Raw genomic sequence first — 25,105 nt, forward strand, 5'->3', positions numbered from 1 at the left:
TCAACTAGATCACAGCTTAAGGAGTTATTCTGTGGTTCTTCATAACCTTCCTAAATTAAAGGAAACCTGGAATCACTGTGGAATTAGGGTATGAGAGTTCAGCTGGCTGGAGGAAAGGAGGGTCCTAAGAAGAAATTATGTTACCATTTGAGCCACAGAAAATTATTCATGTGTTATCACTGTATTTCCTGAGAAACTTCCTCCCTAAAATGCCTGATACATAAGCATTTGTGTAATTAAAAGTTCAGAGGATAAGCTTTTTTTGATGAAAGCACAGTGCTTATATCATTCTTACTTTTAAAATTAACTACTTTAGTTTGCATGGGAAGCTTTGTAACACTTGCATATTGACTCAAGCAGGCTGTAGTAATTAGGGCAAGTTTTAGTCCTTCCCTTAAAATATCGTTTAACAATTCAACATTTCCCTCTGTGACTGAAAGAAATTGAATTTGTGTCCCTTAACATCAACTGGCACAAAGTAACAGCATGAGATACAAGCTCCTGTGGCAGATGCTAGAGGGTTTGTATCTAAACTAGAGAGAGATGGGCAGGTATCTGTCTCTCCCTGGGGCAAGCTCCAGTGTGAGTTTGCAGGGAAGAAGTGACCTCAGTTTGCAGCCATCATGTTGAGTAACTTTTGCCCTGTGTTCATTAAAAAGTAGTTTAAACTGAGACTGGAAGTGAGGGCCAGTAAAGAATGGTGGGTGGTGAGGTCTGTAGCTAAAGCAAGGGCAAGGAGCACCAGAGAGTTGTCAGAGACTGAATATCCCTTTCCTTATTTCATGGTAGCTTGCTGGTCTGTCCTGTCTGAACTTTGAAATGACAGTTTGTGGACATGTGAATTTAGGAAATTGCCTTTTCTACATTGCTGAGCCCCATGGCTTGATCACTGTGGTTACCTCATCATTTAAAATATCTTGTGTATGCTTACCCTGTAGTTGAAACATTTACAACTCCCCTCTCCTGAATTGATTCTCTGGTGAGTAAACAGAAAGATTTGCACTCAAGCTGTAGCTTTTCTTCCAGAGAAGCCATTAATTGGGTGATTTTTTGTACGTGGTTGCCAGGTGTCCGTAGGAACTTGTGAGAACATAATATCTTTATTCTGCTGTAAAAGTGAGGTGGCAGCTTCTGAAGTTACTACCAGCACAAATGCAGACAATATAACCATAAAATCCTACCAGGTTTAGAAAAATGGTTTAAATGTCAGTTAGAAGAATTTCTCTATGACTAACAGTGCAGTTAAAGACTGACTTTATGGAGGGAAGAAAGCTCAAAAATCAAGATTTAAAATTTTAATTTATTAGTTCAATATGATTCGCATGCTTGCAGCTTAAAGAAATTCCTAATTGGCTAGCTCTACTTTGTATTTTTTCCTTGCTGGTGTATTTTAATGTAATTATTGATTGGATTGTGAGCTTGAAACAAAGTGAGAAATACTAGTCTGTAAATGCTGATTTGTACAGAAAAATCTAAGCACCAGTTAGTAAGATGTTTTAATTTTTTTTTAAGAAACACTATTCTTGCTGAGTTGAGAGCTTTTTCTTTTACTTGTGAGCAGAAGGTATTAATGTACATCACATAGACTTGCTGTAGGCAGTGTTGGAGTGCCTGGAAAAATCTGTCAAACTGGTTTCAGAAATGGCAAGACGTTGTTGATTAACCCTGCAATTGTACAGCAAATTAGCAAATGTAGTATCTTGAGGATAATACTTTTTCTGTCAGTCTTCTTTTTTTAGTGAATGCATAGAGAGCCCCAGTGATTTAGCCCAAAATTTAGGACTGAGAAATACTGTCACATCATTAACTCTTTAATTTACCCAGGGGGTTTAATTAGCCTTATTAATTTTATTTATTATTATTTATCTGCACAAGTGCCTGGTATAAAGGACATCAGGTCAGGCAGGCAGAAAAGTGTGGAGAAGTTAGCCATCTGTTTCTCCTTCTGGACAGATGTTGTAATTGGGATGCCTCCAGCCTGAGGGAATGGTAAGCCTGAGTTCCCTGCCTGGTCCAGATGCTCCATGGCTGTATGTGTGTGCATGGTTTAGAAAGTTGCTCTTTCACAAATAGTTACCAGTCCTACAAGCACTGAAACACATCAGAGATTATGTTAGCAGGAGGTCTAGCACAGATCTTCCTTATGCAAGTAAGAGCAGGCTTGCTTGAGTTTTTTTCTAACTATAATTTTGTTCTGGAAGAGCAATGAAAGCCCATGACACAACCACAGTTGTCACTATTTCTTTAGTATCTGAGAAAATTTCCATTGACTCCTGCTGGGTTAAACAGTAGCCTCTGGTCTGGTGAATCAGCACCAAGCCCGTTTTAAAGTTTCAAAATTTGTACTACTTGTTTATAACATGGACTTTTGAAACAACAGTCATCTTCAAAAAATCTCTTGTCTGTGGGATTAGCTGTATTTGCCATTCTCTAAAATAAACAGGTACAGGATACAGCATGATTTGTTTAGATGTGGCTGAGCACAGCATCAGGAGCCACTGAATGGGTTGAGAAAATACCACCTGGCATGATGAGATTATGAATCGTTTTGCATATGTGCTCCAGCTCTGATTATGTTGGAGCACTGGCTGCATGAGAAGAACCAATATTTATGAGTATGTCAGAGGACAAAAAGTTCAAACACTCGGGTGGGTTTGGATGGAAACTGGATTCTGTGCATTCAGCTACAAGGAAATATTTCCACAAAAAGTGGAAGCCTTGGTCAGGCTGCTTTCCTCACCAAGGATTCTCATGATAGCAGAGGGTAGCTGATGAACACAAGAAAATGACCAAGTTGTTTTTCTCTCTGACATGTAAGTGGTGTCCCCTGAAAATCACAGTTCAATGCAGACAAGAGAGGCCTGTAACAATTTTAAGTTGAAGGTAGGTTTCCCAGAGGGCAAAACTATGGGACGACCCCATATCATCCTCTTGCTGGTTCTGTGTCAGTCCTCACCACCGAGGCTCAGAGGATACAAGACCAAATACACATCATAAATAAGATGATGAAGGATGCTTTTCTTCGCCTGTAAGCCACTGCACTTTGGAGGTCTCCACACAAGGTTACACTGTATTTACTCCAATGGTCCACTCCAGTATAGTGGACTTTGTGACCCAGAGTGTGGTCAGTTGGGCACTCTGAATGACTCTGCTTCAACAGTAGTAAGAGCTTTCAGTCAGGTCTCCTTATTTTTCTTCTGCTGTCAAATGGATTGTAGGAGGTTATGGTGTGCTTCCAGTCCGTTCAGAAATGGTGTCTCTGTTGTTGTCCTGTTTCATCTGCTCCTGACCACGTGGATGTTAGCTGGCTGAGTACCTTCTCTGAGTTAGCCTTCTTCCTGGTACCTCAGTATGAGGAATATACCACTTGAAAACTCCCACAGAGGAAAAACATTTCTGAGGAAAATAGGAGTGACATTTTCTTTACTCTTTTGAACATTTTACAAGGTCAAAGCAAAATGATCAGCCATGAAGTTTGAGAGTTGAAAAGAAGTGCCAAGGACACATTTACATAGTAGAACTCATTTTCACATGCCCCAGCATGCTGGGGAGGCCAGCAGGTGAACGAGTTCTAATGGGGATTAGGCAAAATTAATCACGTCTGTTAAAATGGTGTTATGGCCATGAAGTTGCCAAAAAGTTGTTGTCACTGGAAGCAGAGGAGGCATTTCAGAAGGGTGTATATATGTGTGTCATATTCATGCTCTCTTTCCCTGAAGAACTGCTTGTGGATTATGGTGGGCGCAAAATAATCGGAAAGGTGGATCCTTAAATTGATCCAGTTATCAGTGCTTATGTTCTCCCCGCTACACCATTCTATTCTCTTTGGAATGGTTTTGGGCTTGTGACACTTGTCATCTACCTCTAAGGATAGGATCATGTTGAAAGAAGTGACAAGAAGAAGAAGGAACTGTTTTCACTCTTCTCCTGGGTGCTCCAGCCCAACCTGACCACCAAAAATGAGACATCCATTTTTAATACCTAAACATTCACAGTAATGCTTGTAACTTCATAGGGGATGAAAGAAACATTTTTCTTGTATCCTTCTATTTTTAATTTATAATTGGAAAAGGGAATTTTCACATATAAACCCCAGCATTGCTCAAGTGAGGACAATGTTTTGTAGATATTAAATTTGCAAAAATATTTGATTTGTTAATTTGTGGATGAAGTTTTAGTTGCTTCTTTGTTTCTTAACCCAAGTACTATGCTATCAAGCAGTGGAGACCTAAAGTTGAATTTTTTTCCATCAGGAAAACTAAACTGCTTTAGTTTACTCTAGAAGTGGCATGAAAAAAAAAAAGGACTATATACAACTGGATGCTTAGAGTGTGCTATTGAATTTAATTAGGGTCTTTAAGGTAGTCAGAGTGATTTACACTATCCTGAAAATTTTTCCTTCTAATATGAGGATTTTTAGAACTTGAATAAAGAAACTGAGTAAATGAATACCACAGTGAAACTAGACCTTTTCATAAAGACTAATGTCATGAAGGGCATTGATATATAAGCCTCATAGAATACCTGAGACTGAAAGAGACCTCCAGAAATCTCTGCTCCAACCCCCTGTTCAGAGATGATCAAGGTAAAGGTTTATCTATAAAGTAGCCTGCAGATAAAGTACTGATAATTGCAAGTCTAGCTTTAGTTTAAATAAGTTAAATTAGTTTAAATAATAATGCCTGTGTATGGAATATAATTCTTAAACTCACAAGGTCTTCTGTATGTTGAGTTCTGCAAAATTATTTCAAATTTGTGTGGTGTGAGCAATAGAGATCTGCAATGTTGCACAAGAAATTGGTGGGTTGCTACAGTCTTCTAATCTCTAGCTGTGAGGGCGTATCAGCAGCTTAATTGAAACAAAGTGGGAATATTCAGAAAATACTTAAGAAATTTACTTTTAATGGGTATCTAATACACAGAAATTGCTGTATGTCAGGAAATAGTATTATCTGCATTGATTGTAAATCCTTGTATATGATTCCATTTTAGTAAATATTTTTTCCACTATCACATCTATTCGTGTATATCTATGATGGGCATGGCTCATGGGACATTAATCATCAAATAAGGATCATCTTTTCAAGACTGGGATTGTAAATCTAGCATATGGAGCTAATTGGATTTGGGAACCAGAGCAGACAAGATTTGTTTCAGGGCTACTGTGACAGTAGAGTTACATCATGCAGTTTTGTTTATTCAGTTGTGCATTCAGGAGCACTGAGCAGGAGTAAAATACTGCATTGGTTAAGCAGTAAGTGGTTAAACACAGCACTTAGGCTTGCGTGTTTTTAAAGTGGAATTTTCTGGAATGTCTTTTGAAGTGCCACAATGCCATCTACTGGTTCACTTTTCTGTGTTTTTTTCCCAGAAGGGGGTTTCTTTTGTACACAGGCTTATATGTAAGGTTTTTACACAGTCTTTTTGAATAGCAAAATAAACAAGCTGAGATAGAATGAGCAAAATAATTTTTGGATGCATATGTTAAAGGACATAATACATTATATACATTAAAGAATAATTTTTAATCTCTTATCAGTCTTGCTCTCCTTTTGTTAAAACTCTAAGATGATTAATACTGAAAGATAAAGGACACATCTCTGCTTTACATAATAGCTGGTGTGTAGCAGCTTCACTGTTTTCTGTTTAGAGTGCGTCAGTTTCCCTTTTTTTCCCCAATGTTTTTATACAGAAAAATGGAAAGAAAATTAAGAAATACTTAAGGTGTCAAGCCACAGAAATAGGAAAGTGCTGTATTAGAAATTATTTCAGACAGGATTCCTCACTGACAAATTCCTAGATTCAGTCTATTCCCCATAACTACCTCCTGTCTCTGCCTTCCCCCCAACATGTGTTTAAACAGTCTTTTTAAGATTAATCAACAACCTTCCATTGACCAAAAATTCCATAGACTTTCTAACAACTGCTATGGAGGAGTGTGTATTGGAAAATATTATTCTCATTATCAGATTGTTCAAACTGTAAATGAGCAGCAGGCAATTCTAAGAAGTTTTATTAATTCTTGTTTTTCATCAGACAGATTAATATTACCTATAGGAAGCTTTCTGTCTTCCATTTGCTGCCAACAGAAACAAATGGGCAAATTAAAAAAAAAAAAAAATTAAAAAAACAAACAAGACAGGAACTGTAGGTACAGGTAGGTAAACACTGTTGTTTTGTAGTTTCATTGCTGGGTTTTTCTTTAAGCTATCTGGAGAGTTTCCTTATTAATTGGTCATTTTGTTTGTTTTCATAAAATACTCTTCACTTTTAATTTGTTTTTCCCCTTCACATTCAGTTTTTCCTAATAGACGTTTTTCATAACCCTGCCTTTATTCAGACTAATTAGGAGAAAATGAAACATTGGTAATGGCTTGTAACAATTTGAATTGTTTTTTTAATAGATTTGTAACGCACTCAAGCACAGCTCCAGAATCATTATTCAAAACAATAGAGCAAGAAAAAAGATTTCCAGCAGTTTCCTAAATGGCCTAATGAAGGTAAATTCAAACATCTGTGCCTTTCCTGGCCTTTTACCCTTTATCTCACTGATATTCAGAAGGTCAAGTGTATCTTGCCAAGCCCAGTTTTTATCTGGTAGGATTCGTGTCTTGCTGACAGCTGCAGAGCGTTTGCACATCAGTGTGTGTGCTGGTGGAAGAGCTGGAGCGCTTTTGGCCAGCTCTTACGGAAAGGAAGGTGTCTGTATGCTCAAGTCAGTGCTTGTTTGAGGCAGTGGGTTGTTGCCCTGCAGCTGGTGGGCTCTACGTCGGGAGCAGTGAAGCTGAAATGATCTTACTCTGCTGAGGGGAAAGCCCTCAGCAGTGCATCCATCACTCTGCTGCTTGGGTTTGGCTGGCGTGTTTTGGGCGAGGAATGCTCTTCTCTAACATGTGCAGAGGAACAGACGTTGCTCCCTGCCTGTGTTTGGAATAAGTGCTAACCTCCCACTCCTAATTATTATCTGTACTGCAAAATACTAGGGCAAGCCTCTGCTTACTGTGACATTAAATAAGGAAGGACTGCCAAAACCAGAAGAGCAAATAGGGTGATTTTATACCACATCTTCCATTACAATCTCTTTTTTTTTCTTCTTTGAACTGTCCTGTGCTATTGCAAAGGAGGAAGGACTAATTAGTCCAGTTGCTGAAAGTATTTTGCCACCCACACTACTGAAAAGAACTCTTTGTACAGAATTAGCTCTTACCAGCTGTGCTAAATCCAGTAATTTATCTTTGCCAAAAAAAAGAAAAAATGCTGCTTAGTTTAGTCCAATTAAACAAGTTAATGTAAGCTATACCCTATATCCACACAAACACAGCTATCTCCTGCTCAAAAGCTGCAGGGTTTGCAAATAATTACTTTCTCCCTCATTAATTCTTCTTACTGTTTGTAAAAAGGGCTGGGTGGAGGAGCACTGGGAAGGTAACCCATTTGTGTTTGGAACTGGCCGAGTGTGCGCTGTCCCCCTGAAGAGCAGCGTGATGGCCGGACACCCGCCTCAACTTGGCCAGGTTGGAGCACGAGGGCTTGGCTTTGGCTTGGTGTGGTGCTGCAGGGGATGTTTGCCTTGGCACTGAGAGGCAAGGGGAGCGATTCCTGCCCCAGGGGAGAGGCTGTAGGAAGTCAGAAGCCTACCTGCCCTCACCTGGAGTAACTTCAAGAGAAACAGAGTGGTTCACTGTGTTTGTGGTTATGGCTCTGCAGAGGTTGCTTAATCAAGTAGATCAAAGTCATATTTCTTAACTGGGGTGTTGGTTTAGAAACGGAGCTGGACCTGAGAAGTGATTTCAAGGTGACCCTAGCACAATGGATAGCAAGTGAGAACTCACAGGCCCAAACACTGACTGAAATTCAACAAATCCATCCTCAGTCCTAAAACATTAATGTCCTTTCTTCTGATTGGCTTCCTACTCAGGTTTTTAAAGAGTATAGACAGTCCAGGCAATGAGGTTTTTTGCATGGCTTTCACTGGAACTCTTCCAAAAGAGGGGAGGAAAAGAAAAATGCTCTTTGAAGCTTGGAGGTTTGGAGATAGTAAAGCAAGAAGGATGTCTGAACAAGAAAAAATAAATCCTTGGATATCTTCCATCACAGAAAGTAAGATAAACAAGGAAATTATGATTTTGTCAGGAACAGATGACTGTAGTTTAGTAATCGGTAAGAATTTTGCCAAAAAAAGGGAAGTCTTTTTAATGTAGAAAAATAAAAATTTATTTCTGTCCTGATAGACTTAGAGATCTCCTAAAGACTGCAGTAGGGACTTGACATGTAAGTATTTGCCTCAATATGGTGCTCCTTTCTGGGCAAAGATGCAGATTGAATCAAAAATATCCAATACAAAATTTATCTTTGTAAATACAGCTGTATTTTCTAAAAAGAAATGCAATTTGTTATTTCTGCTCTTTCAAATTTAATTTTGTGATTCGAATGGACACAGAGAAAATCTGTAATCACATCTGAGGTGTATGTAAGGTAACATAAGTGCAGAGGAAGAGACATATTGGAACCTTAAAGTAAATTGTTCCTCCTATAAAATTAAGTTTAATCCTTGGTTATAACCTTCTTGGAGGACAGGGGAAAATGAATTTTCTCTGTCTCTAATGTCTCACAAAATTGTTTATGTTACAGAATTGACTTTTTTTTTTTTTCCTGAAACACGAAAGGCCTTGTTATTTCAAAATGCTAATAAAGCACCTGTCAGTTTTACAAAATGCAATGTACCTGGTGCCATGCTGTAACCAGCACCAGGAATTTGGTAAGGATAGTTTGGAATCCTGAGGAAGACACATCACCACCAAATAATTAAACTATGGCTGACATCCATTCAAATCCAAAATTCAGCAATCACTATGTCTTTCACGTCCCCAAAGCTTCAGTTGCAGATGAAAAGGCATTTTTTTAAACATTCTTCTGACTCAAAGGACATTAACAAAACAGAAAATTTAAATTGCTAGGTTAAACAATATTACAGTTCTAAATCACCTGAACTTTTCCCCTATACATTTGGTGTTTTAGATAAGATCAGAATAAATAAACAAATCCAAGTTCATTTACTTAATATGATATTCCCATACCAAATGTACACAGTGTATTACACTTGATAGGAAAAGTACTTGATTAATGTTTCTGTAATAGGTGATTGTGGCAACATGTCTTAATTGATGCAGTTTTCCTGCTAGCTGCAGATAATTCTTTCGTTTAAGTGAGTAATCGATGATTTGAGCTGTGAGAGTAATTATACATATTGTACTTCTGCTACCTATATATACTTTTTATAAAATATTGGGCAGGATGCTGCAGAGAGAGGTAGCTCCCACAGGAGAATCCTCAAGAATAATACATGTTTGTGTACTTGTTATCCATTTGTCTCATGGAGTTATTACTGCAGGTGTTCACGTGCAGCCTCATGCTTTGGTACTGCAGATACTGAGAAAGGTTCTTGTTTGGAAAAATCAAAGTGAAAGTGTAGCAAATGTGCACGGGGGATTGCTGTGCTGTGTAAGATACTACAGAGATGAAGTCTGAATGGGCACGAGCACAGGCCCAGCTGGGATCAGAACAGGGGCTGGCCTCAAAAGCAGGGGTGACCAAGGTTTTCCATGCTGCCAAACCAAATGTATTTTCTGGATCCATCAGCACTGCCATGTGCCACAGCATTTTCTTCACTGAAGAAACAGTGGCCTTAGCTGTTCCACCACTCTGGGCTTGCTCACTTCTGGGCTGCTTTTGATCTCTGTGAGCTACAACATATTCTCTGCCATGTTTCTTATATGCATCTTGCCAGAACTACATCCAGCCAGTCCTGCTTTTCAGTCCTTGGTATCTTGGTACCTGCTATCTTAAAATGTCTTATCTCCTGAAGTTCAGCATTTTCCAAGGAATATACTTTATGTACTTTTCGCCTTGCACTTACTTTATGTACTTTTCACTTAAAAATGTGCTGAGAACGAAGCTTTTCAAGGCTTTAAACAATTATCATTTAGACAAGCAGATCTCAGTTAAAAACAGAAAAAGTCCATGTACCTTTTGCTGCTCTGGAGCTTTCTTTGAGGTTTGGGACAAAATCATGTATTTTCAGGAAATGGGAGAATAAATGTAGAAGGTGATGGGTATTATTTTTTAAAAAGACAGGGAGGTACAGGTGGATAAGTAATTTTCTGAAAGACATTAACCTAAAACATGCCATATATATCTTTGTGTAACTGTTTAGCAGCTCTCCCCAGCAGCCAGGTTCCCCAGTTTACATGAGAAATAAGACTAAATATGTTTCTTTCAGTACATTGCATTTCTGGCATCTGACATTAAATACAAATATTGTAAAAGGTGGTATTGAAATTATGATTGTTGTCATAATGTGTGTGGCAGCTCATTTTAGTACCACAGTAGTTCACAGTATGAAAGTTTATTAGGGCTACAGAGTTACTTATCACACTATGCAATAAGCATATTTCATATCTGCTTATACCTGTCTGTAAAGACTACATTTTCTTCACTGTTCCATTCTAAAAGTCTCTTAGAAGCAGTGATCCAAGAAAATACTGAAAAGTAAAATATTTTCCGTTAATAATGACAATTTAGTTTTTGTATGTATTGCGGAGTTGGTGTATCTGCAATACAGAAACATTACAGCACTTTCGTGGACCTAGTGCAGAATGTGTGTTTTGTGACAGTGGCTGTTGTATTATACTACTGACAAAAGTAAGGCAGGCACTCACATTGGCATTGATGAATTCTGCTTATGTAGTTGCTGCAAAACATAGGGTCCTCTGTGAATGGTCTGGGTATTTACATACCAAATGTCTCAGCATTACTAGACTACCTGTTATACCACACTCAGCACAATGTTATCCAGGTCTTTGTCTCTATATTTTCAAATATTAATGTTTTATATTCTGTTCCTTCCCACACTCAGCATCTTAACTGAGTGATTTTTCTCGTCTTCATGCTATATTGAGAAAAGATCAGGCTATATTAAGTTTTTCCCCTTTACCCACTTGGGACTGACTCTTTAGAAGACCTGCTTCTTCTGTGTTTGGCTTTTTGAAGAGTTTGAGCTGCTCTGCGAAGGTCGAGCCTTTCTATGCAAATGTGACAGAAAAAGCAAAATGCTGAAATAACATTAGCAGGTAAAAAATAGGGAGGGAGGAGAGGTGGGAGCCTGGAGATTGCCGTGATGCTGAAAGCATGAAAAGCTCACGCTCAGTCAGAGCATTACAACTGCAGGTCTGCTTCTTCCTTGGATGTGTGTTGTATCAAACCTTCACCTGGCTGTTTAAGCCCAAAATCAGTCATTGCTCGATTTCCTGTGGCTCATTCTCTGACATCTTTGTAAGGTAACCTTTGCAATAGCAGAGGGTTGATCCTTCCCCTTTGCCATCTGCTGTTGGGCCCTCCATGCTTTTGAGATGGCATTTTTCTTGTCACACTCCTTTTTATCTGCAGGGTGAGTGGATTGCAGGAAACAAGAGAAGTGAAACTGCGAGTTTACTGAAGGACCACATAAGTCCACTTGGCTTTCATAGAATCATAGAACAACCCAGGTTGGAAGGGGCTTGAAAGATTCCCATTTTGCTTTCTCTGTTGAGGGCTCTCATTACTTCAAGCTACATCAACTGTAGCTATTTGGAGCAAAGACCTTGTCTGTCATGCCCATGTTGTCTATAAGGACAGCAACATGTTTGTGTAATTTTAAGAAAAAGGGGCTCTCTTAACTGAGAAATAAATCCCTTCCTATGTTAGATCACGATATACAAAACACACATTGATGTATATGCTTACAGTATTTTATGTGTAAATCATTGCTGGAATAGATAAGATTCTCTGCTCTTTTCACTGAAGAGTATCTCTTCGGGGAGGCCCACAGAATAAATTGGTGGGAATAAATAAATACATCATCCTGTTTCTGATAGACCAAATTAAGGTGTTCAAGATAAAGTGCATATGGTTCTAACAAAATTACATAATTTATCATTATAAAGAGAAATAACTTTGAGATATGTTTGCACCTATAACCTGTCTTACTTTACTTCACACTTTCACATTTGTGAAAGCCAAACAAATGGTAGCAATAAATTAATATTTCCTGCCTTTCCAAAAGCTTCATGTAGTGGTGGTTGTAGGATGTGTTATGGCACAAAGAAACAAAGAGAACAGCATTTGCAAAGCACAGGCTTACAGAAGTAAAATACACAATAGTTGTAACTTCTCAGCTCTTTGCTTTCCTTCATTTCCTTTCCCATTCTGTGTAGACAAATGAAATAAATTAAAATAAGGGAAATGTCTCCAAAATAATTTTTTTCCACATTGATTCCAGCTCGGAAGTGCTGGAATGACCTATGTGTTTAAGAAGACAAATGCAGTTTTTCAACATTCTTTCCTGAGTAAAAATAAATAAGGCTGCTGCTGCAGCATTTAATACCAACACAAAGATGTGGCAAGGAACTAAAGTTACTGAGGAGGTTTTGGTTCCATTTGAGTTGTATTAATTACTGTGTATCACAGTGTGTTTATTGCAGTAAAGGAGAATTTCAAAAATGGCTTATTTAATAAATTATTCATTTAAAAACAAACAAAAAAGCATTAAATTGACCTTAGTTAATATGAAAAATTTATTATAAAGTGTGCTGTGTATAGCATATCCAATTTTGGGCATGGAGGAGAAAAGGTAATGCTTCTTAAGAACAATAACCACTTCACTTAAATTTGCAATAGGATTGCAAATTGGTTGGCATCATCTAATAGGAAAGACTCTAGGTAAACAACTTATAAGACTGCTGCCAGCTCTTAAAATAACCTTTATACTTGTACATTTCTGTTCTTGTCAGCATTCACTTGAGATGCATTTTAGAGTCACCATGCCAGAAAACATGAATGTGAAACTTCTTCATGTAGTGTTAGAGGCCCAGATTAGCAGCCGTAAATGCAATATGACTGTGGTGTCATCAGGGATTTTTCTTCCTTGTTAAGATTCAGCAGTGTGCCCATGAGATACACCTCTCAATTTCCTAGGTGCAACAGGAAAAAAACCCTGATTTTATACAGACATACATATATACATACATACATATATATATGTGTGTGTGTTTGTGTACAGTATAAATATATTAATACACAGGACTTTTTCCTTTTTCTCCATAATAAAGAACCATGAAAATATATATGTTTATATGGGATCTCTGGCTGTAATAAGGTAACCATTTCTTGCCTGCAAATTTGTAACAAAAGAGAGAAGACGGCTATGTTTATTATCTAGAGATTGGTATTTTTCATATATTTATGCATGTGTGTATGTAACAACCTATATATCTATTAGATATGTAAATGTGTTTAATATGTAAAGCTATCTGTTGTACATCAGCTTTAGTTATGAACACCATTTCTTCAAGAAAACCAGGAAACCATTGTTACTTTGTGATGACCCTCTTAGGAGATCAATTTATAAAAACTGACACCTAAATAAATTGCTGTCTTGCAGTGTTTTTATATTACTGTGCTGTGGTGCCACTTTTATGTGTTTAGGCCTTGCACTGTCCAGTAAGTTGATTCTACATAAGGTGAGAGTGTTGCACCCTCTCCTGTAAGGCTGCTCCTGCTTTTGTTTGCCATCAAAAAATAAACAGTGGCATGACAAAAAAAAAAAAGTTAGTTTGCTTTTGAGGGCAGAAAAGTAGCTGCCTAGCTACTTACCTGAGTAATTTTAGGGCACTCACCCTGAAATTTATCAGTGAGACCTCACACAAGCAGGTAGCTAGTTGTTTGGTGATTGGCAAGTTTGGCAGGATGATAAGGATGAGTAATTCAGTGACAGTGAGAAAAAGTACCTTCATCAGGGCTCAGCAGGATTTGTTAGATCTCATGGGTTGTACACCACACAATTACAATTCTGTAAAGTACGTGAGAAAAAGAGATGTCTGGCCACCTTTGTGCTGCAGAGCCAACACACCTTTGTGCTGCAGAGCCAACACACCTTTGTGCTGCAGAGCCTAAGGAAGGAGGAAAAATGTGGTGATTATTGAAGTAGACAGACATTTATACAGAGCTGTCAAGGAAAGATGCCATCATCGTTTTCAGAGCAGAACTCAGAATTCACTCTGAGTTCACTCATTCAAAAAAAAAATTTAAAACAGTCACCTTATTTTCAACCCTGCAGAAATGTGAGCAGTCACTTCTACCTCAACTCTGAGCTGCAAAGTAAAATCTTCGTGTGGATAAAATGCACAAAACATGCCACATACCTTCAGAAACTGAAGATGATAATCTAGTAGTATTTTGCAAGTAGTAGCAACGAGTCTGCAGGATCTACTCTACCAGCTGTGTCAAGATGGGAAGGCAGCCCCTAGGACTCGAGTTAGCCCCTAGGACTCAGGCTGCCTCCCAGGCCAGCACCGTCCCATTGCAATTACATCTGTCACATGGCTTGGCATGGAAACCACACATAACATGCTCACCCGCCACAGGTGTCCCTGAGAGACAGACACTGGCAGCCAGACACCTTTGGAGAGGACAGAGTTCAGAGTTGTCAATTTGACAGGATTTGTTGAATTTTTAGGGTATTATCATGTTCTTTCAGTGTCTGCAGGACATACAGATTTTGCTTCTATAATTCTTAATTCTACAATTTAATTCTTATTTGTACCTCCCCATACACATCTCTGATGCTCTGTCATATAGGGAAAACCCTTCTTACATGCTTTTTTTTGCCAATAGCAATGAAAGATTCCATGAGGTGGCTAATTGCCGTGATTGCTTCCTGCCAGCTATGACAAAGGACTAGCCTAGTACTTGTTTCCATATGAACACGCATATATCTAATATCCAGAGGATGGTTGGCTTACAAGATGGGCTAGAGCTTACTCTTCAGTGATTTCTTTTTCCCCATTTGTTGTCTCATGTCTGCTGATAAATCCCATTCTGAAGCCCCAAGCCTTCTCCTGGATTCAGACAGAAGGCAATAGTAAGGTTTTCAAGAATAAGTCTTCTTGTTCACAAGAAACAGCTGGCCATATAGATTTGTACTGAATCTTTGAACAAAGACAAATCGTCAGGTTTTGAGGGCTGGACCTGTCAGAACCAAAGTACATAGTTTTGCAGGCAGAATTTAAACATCAAATCATTCAAAAGAAGCTAAGAAACAACTTTTATATTTCTATTTATTGTCTTCTCCTGATGACAAAGTGATTCTTTATTGCACATTCTCTCCTGGGGAATTTAATTGTAATATGTTACCTAAAGAGATAAATAAACTTTTGGGTAACCAAGTTGCTGAGCAAATCATAGAGCCTTTTTCCCAAAAGTTTCCCGTGGTCAATGAAACTCCCCTGGCACTGACCTATGCACTGGCTTCCAGCCACATGCCAGAAAAGTAAATGCAGTGTACAAGCTACAAACATGCACAATGAAAAAAGAGCACAATAGGTAGCCACTTAAGTCTCTAATTTGTGAGAATGATGTGCAGTGAGTGCGTGCTGCTGAAGTGCTTTCTTCAGACTCAGGGTGCTGAGGAACTGTAAGAAGGCTGTTGTGGTTCGTAGGGTTAATAAGTGTCAGTGTGTAAATACTGGGGCAATCCTTCTGCTGAGGCAGGAGATGTTTATAGATGGGAATTTTTCAGCAGCTATAAATGGAAGTTTTGTTTGTTTTGTCTAAGGCACATGGGAAAGGCTTGATCATAACTTTAAAAATTCAGTGCTAACGGCTTTAATAAAAAATCCTTAGGTTTCAAAGTTCAGCTTACAGTGCCATGGCAGAGGTTCTGGAAGGGAGGCAGCAGGGCAGGCAAGCTGCAGCAGCCTAGCAAAGGCTGACAGCTCAGCACTGGTGGCTCTGCACTTGCTGAAATGCCTGCACGCCTGTGGTTTGCTAAGGAAGCAGCTCACATGTAAATCTGTGCTTTTATTGCATTCAAGTCAAGAGGCGCAGCAGTAGATAACATCACCTGTTGGCACAGGGACAGCAAACAGCAGCTCGAACCTTTCTCCTACAAAGCCATCTGCCCCAGCTGAATATGATTGACTGCGAAGTCACGTACTCAGTCTCATCTATCTCCCCAGTTGGGGGAGAAAAAAAAATGCAATTCAGGTTTCAGCATTTTTGTAATCCCTCTGAGCCTCCCATTAAATTTGCTCTACTGTGTGGGAAAGGATTAAAGATTCTTTGGGCTCCAAAACACAGTATACAAAAATTAAGTACTTCAGCATGGTTTGTGGTAAGGCAGCAACTAGAGTGTATAGCCTGCCACATAACCCAGAGCAGCAAGTTCTCTTTGACAAGTAACACTTGTTGACAGCTTAAAATTTCTGTTGGTAACACATGCCACAGTTGTGTATGGCCTTTGTTTTAAATATTCTGTATGCAACATATTTCATAAGTAACTTCAAAAATAATCAGTGTTGTTCATATGCTGTTAGTAACTTAGCTCAGAATGCCAAAAGAAGGAAATATTTGCTGGCAAGGAAAATTTCTTATGAAGCTGTTCCTTTACAAACCTTCATAAATGCTCTCTTGTAATAAATGTTTCAAGGTTAAAATCAATGTGTTACAAGTTTCAGACAGGGCTGTTTATCAAGATTAAATAGTTCATTTCCTAAAAGGCAATATTATTCACATTTTGTTTGAGTGTGAGCATAGATGAGAAATTTTTATTCAAGAGCGGCCAGGACTTTTTCCCCACAAAAAATGGTAAACAGAAAATGCTAAAAACATTCTTTCCCTGATTTTTTACTACTTTCAGAGCCTGACTTGCTGTTTGGCTTAATTTGCAAAGTATTAAATTCTGCCAAATATACTGTGCTTGGTGTGATTCAGCATCTAGCCTTTTTTGTCCTAATTCAACCCTTAAATGTATGAACCTTTTTTTTTTCTGAAAAGGACACAGAGTTACTGTGTACCCAAGCCTAAAGGAGAAAGGAGGGGCAAGAAAGGGCATAACTTTAAGATATTATATAGTAGACTCCAAAATCCATGCTTTTAAAAATAAATGCTGTCTCCTGCTTTCATTACCCTACTTGCATGAAAGTTCTTCCTTCTCCATCTCAGCTGCTAAGCCAAGAGCTGTGTGTAACAACTGCCAGCTGCTCACCCAACCACAATTTACTGATGCTATGGGGCAGACTAGAAAGTGCCAAAGAACAAGAGGAGTCAAAGCAGCAATGCTGCATTTTTGTCATATTTCATTTCCTCATTGCACTAGAAAGCACAAATATAGGAGCTCTGAATACCATCTCATGAACAAGAAGTAGTTCCAGTGTGTGCAAAATGCTAATGCTGAACTAACTCTTGAATTGCTTTCACCATTCATAAGGCAAATTAAATTAGGATTCCAAAGGAATTGGAAAATAATACCATGCCATGCAATTCATATCTAGGCTCTCCACCCAAAAAGCATAAGAAAAATCTGCTGACTACATCCATATTTTTATTTTTCATTATATTAGTTTTTTCATTTTTCTAAACATAGAATCTGCTTGCTTTTTTCTGTGTAGTAACTTTTAATGTTAATTTTTGAGACTTTAAATAGTATTCCTCAATGTCATTATTTCAAGATTGTATATGTGCAGGTATTTTATGTATTGGTTATTTTTCTTAAGGTCTAGACAAATGTATTATTTACAAAAACAAATGTTTATAGAAAGAAAAATGTAATTATGAAAAAGCTTAATATCTGGACTATTCAGTTCTTGGGATGTTTTGTGCAGCCTAACTTATAACCTGTTTTCTGCTGTTTTGGTATTCAGGTTACCATTGACCAGCTGTACTCCACAGAAAAATTGGTCATTGAGAGTCCAGGAAACACATAGCCAAGAAAAGTCTCTGATCCTGAAGCAACACTGGACCATCTTCAGCATCCTACAGTGCCACATACAGAAGCATAAACTCACTGCACATGTCTGAGCTTGTCTGTTCAGCAGAAGAAATGCTTGAGAGACTCAGTTTTTGGCAACCAAAGTATTATTTTCTAATGGGTTACATGTTCTAAGATAAATGCCTATGATTTTTAATAGTATGTACGGTAGTCTTGAAATCTGTTTGCTTGTATGTCCCATGTGATGGAACAGTTCCTGCCCAGTTTTGACAATAAAACTTCATTAAACTACCTTTAACTCAATACATTATTCTGATGCTGACCTTGTCTCTCACTGACCACGAAAAACATGTTAGATTTAAAACCCCTCAAGATTTAGAACCCATCACCCAGTTACTAAGTTGTATTGTGCCTGTTGCATTTAAATATATCCAGCATCTGAATTAAATAAGTACATGTTTTATTTAAAGTATTAAAACCAGAGGTGGTCAGAATTTTCATCTCCTGGACTTTGCTACATACAAGTATCATAGGCTGCATTGTTTGGTTTCCTTGAAGAGCATCCCTTGGCATTTCAGGAAGTGATATAAAAATTTTACTAGTTCTTTCTTTGGTGTCCAAGAGTTAATAAACAGTCCTGTCCTACTTTTAACAATTAACTGATCAGAATAGCAGAATGTAAGACTTGAATTATGAGGCTTGGGAGCTTTCAAATGTTTCTTCACCACCAAGTCCTTTAATTTGTTGAGGTGCAGCTATTAGCAGAAAGCTCCACATCACTTTATGAAAGATTTCCCTTTTTCACAAACATCATGAATTTTGGCAGAAGAAAAAGAACCTTACTGGTACAGTAACTCAAGTGCTGTAAGTCATGAAGTGGCAACAAGCTTTGCCTAGAAAAAGTGGAACACTAAGCATAGCATTTTATTGGTTATTCTTAAATCCGTAGAATGCTCAACACTTTTAAGACCACAGATTAATAAAAAAGCAAGCAAAAATTTTGATCAGGTTCTGCTCAAGTCATTGCTGTGCTTGAATTTGTTTTCTATTCGAAATCTAAGCAGTGCAAAGCTGGCATACAGGGTTGGGGGGAAAAGTTTCCTTTTATTTCAGTGAATTGTGGGCTTTTTTAAGTAGAGAGACAGAAGCTCAAAACTAGTTCCATGGCACTGTAGCCTTTGAAATCCACCCCTTATTTGTCTTACTTCACAAAATGCATCTTTATGTTCTTCTGTATTGTTCATGCTCTGTGAAAACTTTATTAAAGCAGAGTGTCTAATTAAAGTGTCTAATTTAGAACAAACTCCCATTCCTCACTGCCACTTAAAGTACATTTTGTACTATTTTGTACCGTTAGATTGAGATGTATAGTAATGGATTTCATATGGACAATACAGTGTACAGAACAGAGACTGTAAATGTAGCCCTTTCTCAATTTTAGATAAAAAGCAAATACAGTAATAATTCTCCCCTTATTAGGTGTATAAGTATTGCAATGTAAATTGCTTTTAATGAACATTTTATTCAAATGAAATTTAATTCTTCTAATAGGTAATATACATTAGATTCTGTATTTGAAATCTCCACATTCACAACTGGAGCACTTAAGTTCATGGTGAAAGTGCAGGGGAAGAAGGGTTTGATTGCTCTTTAAGCTTCCAGTAAGCTCAGAGAAATGCAGTAACATCTTACAGTCTTGGATGACACAGGCTTGTAAGGGCTGCCAGTTTTATACTATAAGAAACTTGGTCACTAAAACAGTACACGTAAAATCCTTGTCTAAAATAGCTTAATTACTGGAACAAGCACTGCATACCATCTCAAGATCTGAGAATGTATGCTAGGAAGCAAAATAAACATATCTATAAATAGCATAGCCCTAATTTATAAAGAGGGACAACTCCATGGGTAACATTTTTACTATTTAAATGTTTTCACCATATTTATGAAAAAATAAGGGAACTCTTTCAATGCATAATCAGTTCTTCCAAAATACCTTTCCAGTCAAGTTCTTTAGTATTGTTTCCAAAAAGAACACAGCTGTAGATGGTACGTGCTGTCATACAGGCAGGCAGTCATGGGAACGTGAAATGTCTTATTAATTCCTTCCAAATTATAAAGGAGATTACTTCTCCATTAATGCCCAAAAACTCTGTTAAGTTTTTGTGGTACATAGAACACTTCTGCAGTCCCAATTCATGCCATCTGCTCCAACCTTCTTTCTCAAGGCTACCCCTCAAATTCTCTCTCCCTTATTTCTATCTTCAGGGGAGCAGTAGTAACCTTCAGGTACAGAGAGGACCAAGGCGGGGAAGGGAGGAGCGGAAGTAATGGGGCTCTGTAATTTCCCTCTGTCCCCAATCCATCCTGCAAAGAGTAAGACAGCTGACCTTCTCAGTAAAGAACAAATCAGTTCTTACTTGAAATTAGTGATCAGCTTATCATGCAGTATCTATACTGTACTTATACAGTATTTATACATTACTTATTAGAAGCATGGTAAGAACACCTCTGCTGCTACAGTCCAAAAGTCTGTGTAACACTATCTAGGTTCTTAACAGGAGTGCAAAGCTAGCAAAGGTGTTACCACTTACTCATCAAACCCAACAGCATTTTAGATGCTTGTTCCCTGCTTTGGACAGGCTTGCATGTTTCCTTTGCTTGTACAAATAATCTAAGTGCATGGTCAGTTAGTGTTAATTATGCGCATATTGGTTGTACGCGATTGACAGATACCTACAAATATATTTTTTCTTTGCACGATGTCCATTTGAAGGCATTTTGCCAAAACATATCCAGTTCTGTATAAAAACATAGCTTGACAAATGCTTTATCATTGAAACTCTATAAGCTATGGAAGGAAAATACTTGCTAACCACACCTGGCTTAGGAAGTGGAGCCCAGGCGTAGGCTGGGATGACTTTAATGTTGTGTTGGTGTCCACTTGCCCTGTCCTTACTCTTGGCTAGGGATGTGCTCATCACTGCCAATGGAGAGAGCAGCCTGGGGCTGGCACTGTGGTCCAGCCTCGGAGCTGCTGCACTCTTACAGCTGCACCTTCTGTGCTTCACCAGTTCCGTTTACGTTGCAATACTCATTAAATCTCTCTTGGCACTCTGTCAGAAGCTTTGTTGGGTTTTGTCAAAGCAGTGTAAACAACAGGAATAGTTAAAACACAAAGGAATGATCCCATGACTTATGTACAATGTCCCCTATTACAAAAAGTATTTATTTTTTCCTTAGAACAGAGCTCAATAAATATCTTCACTAAAGCTGAAATGTCTTAGCAAAACAATTTTGCTTTTGTATTATATTAAAAATGTTTTTTTCCCAATCTTGACACTTCAGCAAACTATGGGCCTCAGCAGTATGAGCCAAAATTTGAGTGTTTCCCTGTACTGAAATTTGTCCTTACTTTTACAGGATAAACTTGGAAACAGCACTCTGAAAAGAAAAAAGGGACCATTTGATTAATATTAGTAACTGTTCAAAAGACAGGCACTTCTGTTGTGTGTTACAGCCTCTCAAGAAATTTTTCTGCAATTGAAAGCATGGCTTCAAAATGCCCAGATATATCAGAGGTACAGATTTTCAGGAGAAGAGCAACCCAGGTGAGAAGCATGTGAACGCTTAACATACAGTGCTGAAATAGGCTAAGAAGGAGTATAACTTTCTACTCACTTTTCTCAGAAGGTATTTCTATTTAAAAAAAAAAAAAAACTTCCAAGTTTTCAGGCATTAAAAGCAAAACTTTTACCTTCTAACACCTGCAGACAGAATAACTTTATGGAGAAGCACCAGCCCCTCAACTTTACTTCCTGTAATGCAACATAAATGCACCTCTCCCAATACCCAGCACAGACCATACGTACACGTAAACAGAGCCATGAAAGAGCTGTGCACTGACTGTTTTCCTGAGTTTTCCATAATGATCTACAGTGAAATCCTGGCATTATTCAAGTTAGGACTATACTGTTCGCTTTGTTCCACCATTCTTAACACAGGCATAATTATTTCATACTCTTGGGAATATTTTGCTTGATGACCTTTATAAAAAAAAGAACTAAGCTGTGCAGCTCTTTAACTGAGCATTTACGTGCCTACTTTTCCTTTTTTTACTAGTCTAGAATATAAGAATAGTTCATGAGACCTTAATGTGAAAGCAGGAAGAAAAGCAAAGAGAGAAGCCAGTAATTCTTCCAAAACTGTGTATTTTCTGTAAACGGAAAAAATTTGGAACCCTCAAACCTGTTTCACAAACATAAGCACCTTCAAAAAGATTCTACAGCTTACAGAAGTAATTAAATATGTTTTGTAAGAGATGCTTCTTTCTAAACTACTTACCTTTTTCACTGTTAAACCAGTATCTACCGAAGCTTTGCAAGAGGGGGAAATGATGGTAATTAGTGCGTTGAAGTAACTACTCTTCTGTGTTCAAGAAAAAGAACTGTGGAGACCTGTGAAGAATGTACAGGCTTTCTATTGAAAGAGTACACCCCATAAATATTTATAACAGTCTTTGGCAATATGCTAATCCAAGGCAAGTAATTTTCCCTCTCTCAGAAAGAATCATGAAAAAACAATTAAGGTGATTTAATTACTGCCATGCGCAGACAGCAGATTTTGAACTCTTGACAGATGAACATTGATCACAGTGCCATGTTATCCTAACCCCGTAACACAAGACTCTGAAAAGAATGGACAATTAAACCTAGATAATTTCCATTACCTTCCTGCAGTACTTTGGGCTTGATCCAAATCCCAGGGAAGCCAATGGGAGTAGAAGCCAGACTTTCCAAGTACTGACTGAAAGCTCCAATTTTAAATAAAACAGAAGTAGTTTTCATGCAAGCTTACAGATCTTCAGGACACTAAAGTAAATTTAGCTTTGCAGCCTTTTTCTGAGTCATTTAAATCTGAATTTAAAAATAAGTGTACATGGCAAAAAATTGCTTAAGAAATATTTAACTTTTCTATCCTTCAGAGTTACCCCTACAGAGTTTCAGCTATATTAAACTTTCTTCATTTATATACACCTATAAAACCATTTGGTGGTTATTCCTATCCTAAGTCCTTAATCCATGGTGGGGGAACAGAAATCTGCATTAAATAAAAATTTTTGGAGCTGGAGTTTTTCCAAAAGTGGAATAAATCTTAAATGTCTTATTTAGGTTAGGGGAGGGAGCATGTTTATGAGAACATCCTCCAAAAGTTACGCTTTGAATCTTTATGGAATACATTAATAGTAATGCAGTCAAACAGAAAGAGTGCTTCACTTAACATTTTACTCTACTGGCCAGGATTTTAATGGAATTAAAACTGCTTCATTTTGATTCTATTCCTTTGAGAATAATTTTGCAATTATGCCACATGTGTCAACCTATGACCAGGAGCCGGAGTGCTGGGTTTTGCTGATGTGGGCTTGCAAGCCTTTGGTATACACATGGTCCAGTTGGATTTTTACAACTGGTGCCCAGTGTAATCTTTGATAAAGCCTTGCATTTCCATAGCCCTCAGTAACCTCAGCTGTGAAAATACAGACAACTGTGAGTAGGCTGTCTTTGAACTCTGCTTTGGAAATCTATGCTTCTGTAAAATCTTAAGAGTACAGAAATGAACTGTCTATCAAAAAGTTTGTCTGACTCCTATCTGGAGGTTTTCTCCTTCCTTTCACAAAAAGTAATTCTTAATAACAAATAAAAGCACTTCACCAGGTATCAAAGCACAAAAATGTGCTTTAATTAACACAGTTGGCAGAATTTTTAATGGGCACTGATTTTCTGAAGCACTCAGGGATTTTTCTGTCTAGCCTCAGCAAGTACTTCCTCGCATTTCAAATTTCAGGTCACACATCTGAAAAGCACACAGAAATGTTACATGTTCTGGGTGTCGATGTTTACAGTGGACCACAGAACATTTCCAGGCCTCTATCACTACGCACAACTATCTAGGATTCTTCATGGTACCACTGCCCAGACACAGCCATCAGAATTTGGCTGCTCCTTTAAATTCTGTTAAGGAGAGATCCCTCCCCTCCTTTTTCTGGCAATGTTTCTTTCTTCTCTGAAGCAACTACTAAACAAAGTACAGAATAAGGAATGGGTTCCAGAAACCCCCAATATTACATTGTATTTAAATGAAGGATCAATCTTGACACTGCACCACACATCAGCTTAAGAGCACACTATTTCACTGATGCAGCAATCTGAAGAAAGGCTAATTCATACCAGGTTATTCCATATAATATCCTGTAATTCTGTAATGCATGATAGACTTAAAACAAACTTGTGTAGGGAAGTAGTACAGTTCACTGTTTTCCCCTAAAACCTTTTTGGTGAGAGTTGACATGTAACTTGAAGGACAACAGTACAAATTTCCGTTTGCCTGCAGAAAGCTTTCCCTCTGTGCCTTGTCAGAGCAACTGATACAGTCCAACAGCAGAATGGTTTCTGAAGGACTTAAACACCGCCTTCTCTCTGGCTGTATTCTTGCACTGTGGTGTACGTGCAGGATTTTTTTGGGAGGAGGGAGGACATGCTGTGTTTCAGCAGCAGTGCACATGACAGCAGAACTGCAGGACCCTTAGTCTGAAGCTCCCTCTGTTTTGCCTCTTTCCCCCAACAGACTCTCTGCTTTTAGCTCTGGGTGTGTTCCAGCCATCTCAAAAGGCAGGTTACCTGTAGGCTTGAAGTTATTCTCAAATATAGGGACTTTTATAACAAAGCTATTTTTTTTTATATTCTCATAATAGCCTTTAAGATGTTTTACATCTCCAGAGGAAATGAGGACCTGAGAAATCTTGCGGTATGCTCTGTTTCAAAAAAACGAAAATGACATTCCATGGTCTTACTGAAGACCATACATCCATGTCAGGGCACTCTCTGCATTCTGGCAATGTGTTTTCTATTCTTCATCAATGAAAAATAACCCATATTTTGAGATACTGTATCAAAAGACAACAAGAAGAGTCAAAGTTGCAGAAGAGCCAGAACAAAACTTGAGCAAAACCTGTTTACTTTCCACCCATGCTAGCAAAGCTTCCTCACACCACAGCTCTGCTCAACACGCCTGTCACAGGAGCTGTCAGGGACTTAGAGGGTGATTTGCCTCATGGCTCTGGCAGGACAACACTCATTTTCAGCTACAGCCCTAAACACTGCTTACAGACAGGATTGTCCCGGGTCAGGACGTGCACACAACAGGGTGGGGACACGACCAGGTTGCAAACCTGAGAAGCTTCCAGGTACGTTTTCCTAAAAAAAAATAAAAAAAAATAAAAAAAAAAAATATGTGTAATGGTAA

General features: G+C 38.2%; 1 protein-coding gene across 1 annotated transcript in view; it reads left to right on the forward strand.

The window, feature by feature from the left end:
- The window catches only part of LYRM4 (LYR motif containing 4), an 84,947-nt gene extending 66,849 nt beyond the window's left edge, over positions 1 to 18,098 (forward strand). The window contains exon 3 of the mRNA XM_058831265.1: positions 17,736 to 18,098. Coding sequence (XP_058687248.1) covers positions 17,736 to 17,798 — 63 coding nt within the window. The 3' untranslated portion in view covers positions 17,799 to 18,098. The remainder of the gene's footprint in view (positions 1 to 17,735) is intronic.
- The last annotated feature ends 7,007 nt before the right edge of the window (positions 18,099 to 25,105 follow it).

Source organism: Poecile atricapillus, chromosome 2 (genome assembly GCF_030490865.1).
Source record: "Poecile atricapillus isolate bPoeAtr1 chromosome 2, bPoeAtr1.hap1, whole genome shotgun sequence".
NCBI classification, from domain to species: domain Eukaryota; kingdom Metazoa; phylum Chordata; class Aves; order Passeriformes; family Paridae; genus Poecile; species Poecile atricapillus.